Source organism: Echiichthys vipera (assembly GCF_963691815.1).
Source record: "Echiichthys vipera genome assembly, chromosome: 10".
Taxonomy (NCBI): domain Eukaryota; kingdom Metazoa; phylum Chordata; class Actinopteri; order Perciformes; family Trachinidae; genus Echiichthys; species Echiichthys vipera.
This window is the reverse complement of record NC_139835.1, coordinates 15,660,085-15,671,450: the sequence shown is the minus strand read 5'-3', so window position 1 is coordinate 15,671,450 and position 11,366 is coordinate 15,660,085. Positions and strand designations below refer to the sequence as shown.

At 38.1% G+C, this 11,366-nt stretch overlaps 2 protein-coding genes across 3 annotated transcripts in view; both read left to right on the top strand.

Moving 5' to 3' along the window:
- The window catches only part of pofut2 (protein O-fucosyltransferase 2), a gene marked incomplete at its 5' end in the record, with an annotated part of 7,218 nt that extends 1,720 nt beyond the window's left edge, over nucleotides 1-5,498 (top strand). The window contains 8 exons of the mRNA XM_083921023.1: nucleotides 1-74; nucleotides 274-418; nucleotides 1,133-1,243; nucleotides 1,705-1,771; nucleotides 1,894-2,019; nucleotides 2,542-2,722; nucleotides 2,974-3,097; nucleotides 4,191-5,498. Coding sequence (XP_083777149.1) covers nucleotides 1-74; nucleotides 274-418; nucleotides 1,133-1,243; nucleotides 1,705-1,771; nucleotides 1,894-2,019; nucleotides 2,542-2,722; nucleotides 2,974-3,097; nucleotides 4,191-4,344 — 982 coding nt within the window. The 3' untranslated portion in view covers nucleotides 4,345-5,498. The remainder of the gene's footprint in view (nucleotides 75-273; nucleotides 419-1,132; nucleotides 1,244-1,704; nucleotides 1,772-1,893; nucleotides 2,020-2,541; nucleotides 2,723-2,973; nucleotides 3,098-4,190) is intronic.
- Nucleotides 5,499-8,033: 2,535 nt separating this feature from the next.
- abca12 (ATP-binding cassette, sub-family A (ABC1), member 12) overlaps nucleotides 8,034-11,366 on the top strand; it is a 75,917-nt gene continuing 72,584 nt past the window's right edge. For both annotated transcript variants that reach the window (XM_083921609.1, XM_083921610.1), the window contains exons 1-3: nucleotides 8,034-8,271; nucleotides 9,606-9,683; nucleotides 9,880-9,973. In XM_083921609.1, coding sequence (XP_083777735.1) covers nucleotides 9,618-9,683; nucleotides 9,880-9,973 — 160 coding nt within the window. In that variant the 5' untranslated portion in view covers nucleotides 8,034-8,271; nucleotides 9,606-9,617. The remainder of the gene's footprint in view (nucleotides 8,272-9,605; nucleotides 9,684-9,879; nucleotides 9,974-11,366) is intronic.

Here is an 11,366-nt window from a genome sequence, read left to right as displayed (position 1 = left end):
GTGGGGAGAGTTCTTCAGCCTCACTAGCCTGCAGGCCAATGTGCCTGTCATTGAGTATGAAGAATTCATCGCTGGTGAGCTTTTAATTTTGGTGATCAAGACCAGAGTTACATTTAAAACCTCATTATATGAATATGGTTTCTAAATGAATAGTATTTTCTTGCTGTAATTTATGATTTATAACTTTATGATCAATACTAATGGACAGTCACCACTTTTAATAAGCTTACAGAGTAATCCTCAGCTCAATTTTGTTCCTCCCCTTTGGTCTAGAGAATGGAGGCCCCTTCATAGACCAGGTTCTGGTACTGCAAAACTACGCTGAGGGATGGACTGATGGGAAATGGGAGGAAAAAGTGGATGAGCGGCCGTGCATTGACAAGTTGTTGTATTCCAAAGATAAACAAGGATACTACAGGTAAAACTGCAAAATGCACAACAGACAACACCCTGTTATTGGAAACACAAAGTCTAAAAAGATAAATCCTGTCTCTCACTATTTCTAGACTTGGGTTTTATCCTGTTTGACAGGTGTAGTATTTACGCTGTGGCTACATCATCATAGTCATTTTCAACCGCTTGTCCCTTACGGGGTCGCGTGGGACTGGAGCCGATCCCAGCTGACATCTAGCGTGAGGCGGGGTACACCCTGGACCGGACGCCAGTCTATCCCAGGGCACATAGAGACAAACAGAGACAACTATTCACACTCACATTCAATCCTACGGGCAATTTAGTGTTGGGTTAATCAGTTAACCTAACATGTCTTTGGACTGTGGGAGGAGGCCGGAGAACACGGAGAGAATCCACGCAGACACGGGGAGAACATGCAAACTTTTCAAATCTTTTACAATACATCCTTGTTGTCATGATGTCCTCCTCTCAGAAGCATATCTGTTTTGTTGTTTAATTGTCGCCACATTAAAGAGATTTATTATGCTTTAATGCCAAAGAAAATGAATTGTAATTATAGAAGAATAATTCAGCAGAGCCACTACAGACAGTGATGGATCACATTCACATTATATCAGTATTAATGATATCCATCTCTACCTACCTTCCTGCAGATCTCTCTCCTTCCCATCCATCATCAACCATCTCATTTATCTTGTTTGTGCGTTTATTTTCCAAGGGGCTGGTTTTGGGGCTACGAGGAGACGAGAGCTCGAAATGTAACGTGTATCTCAGCTCAAGGCCATGCCTCCATCATGGCCCCAGTTCTTCAGAAAAACATCACAGTAACGTGAGTCTATTTAGCAACAAATGCACATATTTTACACATACAGTGTGCTGACATTTGTCAAGCCTCAGTGTCTGGTAAAATGTGTCCGTGGCAGATAAATAAATGATGATTTTTCTATTTTGTGGTTTTATTCAGATCTATTCAGCATGATAATTATTAATATATCTCATTCAATTTTTTGCCTGAGTTACAGCATGACAAGGAGCAGCTCATTTTCCAGTCATAAATCATTGGTTTCTGGCTTAAGTAGCACTACTATTTCCATGAATGCTACTGAAGTTAAGCAAAATGACTAGATAATAAGTGAGTTAACAAACGACCAAGACAACAAACAAAAGTGATCATATGTGTCCAAAGTTATCAGTCTCCTGATAAAACAGCCAAAGTATGACGCATAATTCCTTGAAAAGAAAGTGGAGATTGACATGGATACATTTGTTTTGTACTGCGCTATTTTGCAGATCAGTCATGCTTGACCGAGCAGAGACACTCCTCCATGATCACTATTCTGGGAAGGATTACTGGGATGTAAGTCGAGTAATGGGCTAATAGCATAACTTTTTGTAATGCTGGTGTTGGGTATTAGAGCTCGCATATTTTTAGCTGTAACCCAATGTGAGACTCACTGCAATTGTCTGTGTTTGATGTAGACCCGCCGCAGCATGGTTTTTGCCAAGCACCTGAGACTCATAGGAGATGACTTCAGAGCAAAGTACCTGAACTCTACAGATGGCACAGACCAAACCACTTACAGTGAGGATTGGACTCGCATGAAAGTGAGTTAGCGTATCCGACTGTGGCATGATTATTTTATTGTACAGTTAGTACATTAAGGCTGTAGAGATGTATAGTAGATTACCCAGTAATTAAAAATGGTAGTGCATTTGTCATTTAAGTTCTGGCTCTTACGTATTTGAGTGTTTTGAATTTTTGAATTTATCATATCATCTAATCAGATCAGACAATCACACCCTTTACTTCTCAATACCTGAGAACCTGTTTGCTGTCACATGTCTTTGTGGTGTTGAGCAATTGGAAATAAAAAAATGTTGTATGAAATAAATCATTTATTTTGGTTAATGTTAAAGCTGACGATTGAGCATCTTAGTTGCAGTAAAAGTTTGGCCAGGAATTACCATTGAATCATCTGTATGTATGTGCATGAGTTAGTCCGCATTAGATGATTGTTATTGGTTGACGTTGTGACCACTTGATTCTGAAAACAACCATTCATTTCAGCCTTTTGGTATCAAGTTTTGAGCAATAATTGGTCTGTTGTTTCTTTAACTCCTCCTCAGGCCAAACTGGGCTCAGCTAAAGGTGGTCCATATCTGGGGGTCCACCTGCGCAGGAAGGACTTTATCTGGGGTCACCGAGAGGATGTACCCAGCCTTAAGGGTGCAGTGAAAAAAATGCGCAGCTTGATGAAGAAGCATAAACTCGACAATGTGTTTGTTGCGACAGACGCAGATGAGGAAGGTAATGACGCACTGGCACAGTGCACACGAATGCTTTAGTATTTTCCAGCTTATTAAATCGTGTTATGAAGGTTGATCCCACTATTTTCTTTCAAATTTAAAATACCAATACATTTTTTAAAAACCATTTCAAACTATTGCTACATTAAGATAATGATATAGTTTAGTGTAATAATAGTAAGTAGTTATATCAAAGAAATCATAGTCACTATAAATGCTTTGATAATCCTGTTCTATTCTGTCATTTTGTAGAATTGAAGGAGCTGAAAAGGTTGTTGCCAGACATGGTGCGTTATGAGCCGTCCACAGAGGACCTGGAGCTCTTCAAAGACGGAGGAGTGGCCATCATTGACCAGTGGATATGTGCCCATGCCAGGTAAATTAGTTTTCGTAGTTTTTTTTTTTCATTGGTTAATCAACAGTAAATGATTCAGTTTATTGTCATCTGACAATAAGATTGTACATATTTGATATGTTTAAGACTTTTTTTGTAAATTAGTTAGTTAGTAAGTTCTTAGCTGTGATTACTAATGCCAGTTAGGGCTGAATCAATAACTTGAGTTACTCGATGACAAAATTCCTGGAGGCAAAATCTCTGCCCCGGTGATTTGTTTAATTGCTATCTTGAGTGTTATGTGGCATGCTCAGCACAGGGATCATTATTCCACACAGACCTTTTTTGCGAACGCACACCACTACATCCGGATTTCAGTAGGTGCGATAACGGAGGGTGAAGAAACAGCCCGGAAATGTTTCGGACGCGTTTTGTACGTTGCTTGTTGTTACGGTAATGGAAGGAAGATAGTGAGTTGCTCTTTCTGATAATATCTATCGCTAATTAATTTTCTAAATAAATCTATTTGTCTTTGAAACCTGTTAGATTAAACACGTGTGTCACATAGAATGTTATGCACCACTTTGAATTGTTTAAATACTAAACTTATTCGTGGTAAATCGAGAGCGTATTGCCTACACCCACTCGCCTCACTCTGCCTCACGCACACATGCACACACAAACACAAACATACACCAACCCCTGTGTTAGGTTACCACACCAAATAGACTTACCCCAGACATAATTTATTATTTGTTAGTAATGGTGGGTAAAAATGCTAAATTATAGTTCTATTTATTTAAAAAAAAAAAAAATGTTATCCGATTACTTAATTAATCAATGGAATAATCGGTAGAATACTTGATTACAAAATATTCTATAGCTGCAGCCCCTATGCCAGTTACTGTGTTTAACTCCGTGGCCAACTTGGAAAAAATGAACTTTGACCTCAAATATATCAGATATTTTAACAGCCCTGTCACTGTTTCACAATCCAATGTAAAATAGCTAAAACTTGAAAAGCTAGCCAGGGTGACTGCACATCACATGGTCGATCACATTTTCCAAGGTGCGGTAATGTTGCATCACTGTTTGCTTTTGCATTTTTTAAATTCTGTTATTTATTTTTTTTCAGATTCTTCATAGGAACGTCAGTGTCCACCTTCTCTTTCCGGATCCACGAAGAGAGGGAGATCTTGGGTTTTGATCCCAAAACAACATACAATCGTTTCTGTGGGGACACTGAGAAAGAATGTGAGCAGCCCACGCACTGGAAAATTGTTTATTGATGTAACCTCTCACATTCCTGACACACAAGTGCCAAAAGCATTGTTAAAAGTGACATTTATTCATTTGATATAAGATATTTTAAATGTTCTATGATGTATTTTTTACTTTTTATGGTTTCAGAGTTGTGCAATCAGGTCTGCAGTGACCACTGTGACTAATCGAAAGGCCAAAAATGGGCTGCCAAACGTGTATTACTGTAATGTTCAACAAGTAAATCTAGTGTTTGTTGTTTTGGTTGTATGTTGAATGGAGATCCTTTATGATAGACTGGTATTTTACATAACTTCTGATATTTATTACCAACACCATCAGTGAGAAGAAGTGTCTTATAATGGCTGCACCAGAAAGTGTTGTATGGGCGCACTCTTTGTTACATTCAAAGATGTTGAGCATCTAAACTATTCTACTTTTTAAATATACAGTTTTGTTTTTCAAAAATAACACCACATAAGAATGAAAGAGCATTCGAAGAACATGAACATAGTACAAAGTATTTTTAATTAAAGGTACCCTATGGAGTTTTTTCATAGTTTCTTATCAAAAAAGCATTGCGTGTAACCACTAGGGTCTGAACAACACGTCGAATGCATTTGCTTTCTTAGAAAACATTTGCAAAACTTACTTTTGACGTACTTTTAATGCTACAGTGTTTTCATTCACATGCGCTAGAAGTCTTCTTCTTCACTGCCGTTAGTGCCGCTGACTGTTTGATCAGTGGATTAGTATTAAACTGGAGACAGGAAAGTGTATTGTGATGTGGCGCTCTACTGCACACACTCATTTATCCTTCTGCCTTTGCACGATAGCCAAACAAAAACTCCACAGAGAACCTTTTTTAAAGAAGAAAAAGGATTCCCAGCGCGCAATATTTTCAGAAGATGTGCATTTCGTTTCTGCTTCCTGCGTATTTCAGTGTTTGTGTGAAAGAACTTTCCTCCCATATTTTCTATTTTTATGCAGTGCCAGTATTATCTTTTGTTAAATGGAATTACATTACAATATTAGAAAGAAATATGAATTTCGTAAATAAGAATATCTTTAATGTTGATGGTGTTTTTTAAAAATTTGGCATCGACCAAAATATTGTTAATGATACTACAGTGAAAAGGAATTGAACCGTGACAAAGGAGCCAAAGTGTATTGTCAACACCAGCAAGCCATGAAGCTGTTATGTTACACACACACACACTTTTTTTCCTGGGAATGCCCACATTTTGATTAAAAACTCTGTTATGGATATCGTCTCATGACTTGCTTTGTACAGTAGTTGTGTCATTTTGGTGTTGAAGGTTTTAGCAGTTTAACGTGGCAGAAAATCGATTAGTTAAAATGAAAACAAGGTTTGTTTGCTGTTGTATTTTTGTATCTCTAATTATTTAGCTCAGAATCCCTGTGCCTTCAAACAGGATGCTTTGAAATACAGATTTATATTGGACCCCAGAGTCCTACAATAAGTGGTAGTCCTTAAGAACAGCAGCAGAGAGTCCTGGTAAAACATGGCATGTCATATGTAAAATGTGTGCATAATAGTGGTGGGTCTAGTAACGGGAAGTTATCCATATACACTCAGTTTTGTGTTATTAAAACCATCCTGAAATCATTTTAATAGCCCTGCTGGTTTTCAGAGCTGTACTGTAGATCAGCTCCTGAAGCCTTGTAAAAATGGTTCCAGTCGGAGAAATTCTTTTCTGCTTATCCCTAGTTCTCACACTTTTCCTCCCACATGTTCTTATCAAGATAGAAAACCAGTAGGACTACCTTGATGGTGAAATCTTCCTAATGCTTAACAATACAAAAGTGTCACGTCATATATGCTTTTGTTTGGCCCTACCCTGAGACTCCACTTACTATTGTTGTGCCTTTCAGTGTCTGGTAATGGAAAGAATCTACTCAATACTTTTCCAGATTGACAGATGTTACTGTAGACTTGTGTGTCTTGTGGGTGAAAGCTCACGCTCTGTCCGGAAGCTCACTTTTCAAATGGAAAAATAATGTCATGGCATTCAGCATTGTCCATATTAACCACACCAAGTTTAAAGTAACAGTTTTTTTTCTGGTGGAAATCTCGACCTCTTGACTCTAGTTTTGTGTAAATGTAGCAATTTTATATCTTTTGTTTAAATTCTTTAAATCATATTGTTACATTATACATTTTCTGTCTGTATAACTAGGATTTATATTGTCTTTGTCCTCTCAAAATAGTTGTAAGATGTGCAGCGTTACAGCATTGTTTTCAATTTTCCCTGTGGATCCCCCACATGAGCAGTGTGATCTTTCCCTGTGGATCCCCCACATGAGCAGTGTGATCTTTCCCTGTGGATCCCCCACATGAGCAGTGTGATCTTTCCCTGTGGATCCCCCACATGAGCAGTGTGATCTTTCCCTGTGGATCCCCCACATGAGGAGTGCGATCTTTCCCTGTGGATCCCCCACATGAGCAGTGCGATCTTTCCCTGTGGAGACCCTCCCCAACAACATCTTACTAAACTGGCCTACTGATTGTGTAATGTGAGGCTTGGTGTTGCCCTGCCCCCTTTAAAGCAATGCTGTCACTTTTTTTGAAAGTTGTTAAATGTTTTTTAAGATAACTTGTAATCTATATTAATAATCAATGTATCCAAGTTATCCAGAAGTCTCCCTAAATAAGAGCTATACCAAAAAAATTAAAACCTCAACACATGCAATAGGTGATCATAAAGTACTGCAATTTTGATGCATTACAAAAAAAGATTTTGGCTTCCATAAATGGAAATGTCTGAAGTTTCATTCTTATTAAGACCATTTCATCTTTTTGCAGAGAAGTTTGGAGATGTCAGGTAAGTAAAGTGAGATGAAATGTGAAATGGGATCATAGCGGGTTAGCTTTCTAGGCCACTATCACTTTATTATTTAGCTTTATTATTTAGCTTATAGTTATATATTATATTTATACTCTATTACTGCACTATAGTTCTGTTTACTTCTGCTCATTACACACATGTATCATGTCTGACCTCATCTGAATCCGATCACTGTCCACTTATATCTTTTCTGCACTACAGTTCTGTTCATACCTGTTTCAACAGACTACTGCATGTTAACACTGTTTATTTACATCATATACACCCGTTCACATGTCTGCTTACATCTGATACATGTCTTTCTACATCTCACGCCGACGATGTTCTCCGTATCTAACCTGTACTGTGATCACACACTAACATCCTGACACTTACTCTTCTCTTACACTTTATTCTTGTGTTGGTTTTTGTATAATCGCACTGTCGTTATTTGCTGCTCTGTGTGCCCTGAATTGCCCCCCGGGGACAAATAAAGTTTTTTGAATTTGAATGAATTTGAATTTGACAACCAGCAGTAAAAAGCAAAAAAACAATCAAAAATCTTTAAACAGCTTGCACAGACCTTTGAAAAAAAATATTTAGATATGCCACGTGCTACACAAGTTGATCAGAATGAGTAGCCTACGCGTATTATTAGGTCTGATAGCCTCTTATGTAAATGATAAGGCGCATCAAAGAATTGCCCTGTCATAACCCATTGTTGCTGGTATGTAGCCCTGCGGTTAGTTGTTCCCAGAAGTCAGCGGCATCTCTTCTTTAGGGCAGGCAGCTTGCAGAGTACACGCCCTTCCTCGCAGATGTACCTGGCTACACGTACAGGTGGAGCTACTCACATTTGCTCGAGCCAAGGGACAGAGGCGTGCAGGTTGGTGAACATTTTTTCCCCTTTGAGGTGTAGGTCCACTGCGGAGTCATTTTGTTTCTGTTTCCGAGTGTGAGTTGAATTGTGTTTTGCTCCGATAACCGACTGATGGAAAGGGCATCCTGCTAGGGGCCACTTTAGCGCCATGCCTCCCCTACGCCTGCTATCTATAGTCAGCTAACTAACAGCCGAATTGAACCAATCAACGGGACCGACGCAGCCAGGTAGGTCCAATGAGTACATGGCTACTTTATTATTATTATGTCATCCAATATTTTTGTTCTGTAATTCACAGTGGTGGAAGAACAACTCCGAGCTTTTACTTGAGTAAAGTGATTAATAACACAATGTGGAAATACGTTATATAAGTAATAGTCCTACATCAAAATATATAAGTGTATAAAATAGTAAAAGTACAAAAGTATAAGCATGAAAATGAATTTAAAGTAAATGTAGTCATCATGCAGAACTACCCATTTCAGAAAATGATATCTGATTATAATCATCAAGAGATCAATGCAAATGTCGCTTTAATATTGCAGCTGGTAAAGCCAGGGCTTATTTGATTTACTTTATAGACTTCTGTGTAGCTTAATCTATAACAATATATGTTATTTCATTTGTTGAGCATATTTTGTTTTAACAATCTGAATCCGTAAAGTAACTAGTAATTCAAGTTACCATATAAATGTAGTGAAGTAAAAACTAAAACATTTTCCTCCGAAATGTAGAAGTATAAGCATAAATGGAAATACTTTACTCAAATAAAGTACCTCAAGACTTGAGTAAATAGACTTAGTCACTCCACCACTGGTAATTCAGACGTAACTTAAAGCAGTATTTATGGCACATTTAGTTAACTATAGGCCGATTAATGCCTGTGATAATTTGACACAAATAAGGTCTTTATCTGTTGTATCTGTATTATAAAAAATAGAATCTGAAATGTCAGATTTCTAGTACAAACTATCTGCAGTTGATTGACTGGGATCCTATATTAATAAATTATTACACAAACAGTTGATGAATATCTGTGAATCAACAATACTGAACAAAGTAGTCCCTCTTGCTTCATGGTTATCTTATTACTTACCCGTTTTTTTGTCATCAACTCATTATCTACTATACAGTCATATAGGCATTATTAGGGAAGTACTTCATGATTATGCAATTATTTGTTTCTCAATTAACTAGTTGCTGCTCTCATTTGCCACTCTATATAATTTGATGAGTTGCTCATTAATTAATGGTTCATTGGTTGTTAGTCCCTCATTTGTTCCCTGGTAACTACACAAAATGTTACATAGCCTACCTTATGTAAAGGGTTACTGATGATGTATCCTAGTTGTAATGGATATGTTCAAATGTTCATTCCTTTGAGAACTTTAGGGACTTATTGTCCGTGTTGGCTTGAAAAGAAACTTAAATCTTACTTAAATCTAAAAAGTAATCGGCCTATACATTAATAATGGAACATGCTAATACATAGTGGGTATACCTGTGGGACATGCATGGATGGACGGATCATTCTGATGCTGTGTCTGTGTCTTCATTTAAGCCTCTTCTACTGATGGCCTTCTTCCAGCAGCTGAAACTTCTTCTCTGGAAGAATGGGCTGGCAGTGATCAGACAGCCTGTGAGTGACTTTCAAGTTCAATGACAATTATAATTTTTTTTTTCCATATTAATGCACAGATGCTTAAGAAAGACTGTGGGGAGTAAACAGGAATTTAGGCTGCAGGCTCAAAATCTACAGTCTATATACAGTATCAAATTGAAAATTAGCTCTTCATCAAGTGATTAATAGTGTTTTGTGATATCTTGTGTTATAGCTCTGGTCCCTGACTCTGATTGGGTGGCCTCTGATTATCTTCATCATCATTGCTGTGACCCGCCACCAGTTCCCTCCAGTAGTAAGAGATCCATGTAAGTTTAAAACTGAACAAAAACTGCGAGGCTTTGACCTAGGTCCATGTTTTGTTTGTAACATGTATTTCAGTAGCCCTTTATCACAAACCCATGTCTTTACAAAGACAACTTCCAATATCATACAGTCTCATACAGTATGCAAACAAGAAGATGCAAATTTAATAAACCACAAGCAAACAGAATCAAGCATTCAACAATGAATCACAGCCCTGACTATCCAGATTAGCCCATACGCTCTGCTATGGCACCATCTAAAAGTATTACAGTAAAGATTTTTTGGCTACGATTTCTAGAGTAAAACAAAGTCAAAAACTAGTAAACTAAAGGCAAAGATCCACTTGCGTCTTACTGTATGTATGTGACTTAACATGGGCTGCAGGGCTTTTGTTTGGCATTTCTTCCACTCCTTGAGAATGCAGACGTCCCCAGCCACCATTTTCTCTTCAGAAGCTATAGCAGGGCTCAGTTTAGTATGGAGTGTGAATTTATGAAACTAGATTGTCTAAAGAATCTACTGGTACCAACCATGACATGCTAGTAGCTTGCCGGGAAGGGTTGCTGAATAATGCCCCAAAGTTAGGTTACATTTTTGTGAGAAATCTGGTATGGCCATTTTCAAAGGCGTCCCTTGACCTCTGACCTCAAGATATCTGAATGAAAATAGGCTCGGTACCCACCGTGCCCACTCTTGTGTCTCACACAAATTTTTGTATACAGTGTTAATATTTCGGCATACCGTCCCTAAAGTCTTGGAATTGCATAAACTGGGTCTGACTAGAAAGATGAGACTTTTGTGGACTCAATGAGCTCATTTATATTAAATTCTGTGAGGATCTAAGTCACCAAATCAGCCATTTAATTAGTATAGGTGAGAGCTTTGTTTGAAACTTGAAATCACTGTATAAAACGACCTGCTGTGACCTTGATCATAATCACAGCCTCATGAAACTTTACAACCACCGCTGTTGATAATAGAGCGTGGGAATGGTCATCATCATGTGCAGACATAATGCTCTAAGCCCTTATACACCACTAAAATGTCAACATTTGAATAGGTGCCTACACAAAATACGTATATACAGAACAAAACTTAGCACATGGTGCTGAGCTCGAATTAATCTCAAATTAATCTTCAGGCTCCCAGCTTTCAGATGATTTAAATCACTTTCATGTGGCATCTACTGTTGACCTTCTGTCTCCCCTTCTGTCTCCCCTTGAACACCCCCTGTCCTCCATTAAAAAAATAAAAAATGGGTCCATGTGGGAGGTTAAAGGCTAGCAGCTAAGCACTTGGACATTCCAATTTCACAATCACAGTAAACAAATGGAAAGTTCAACCCAAACACGAATAGTCCTTCAGATCTGAGCCTATCCCTGCACTGTTGACACG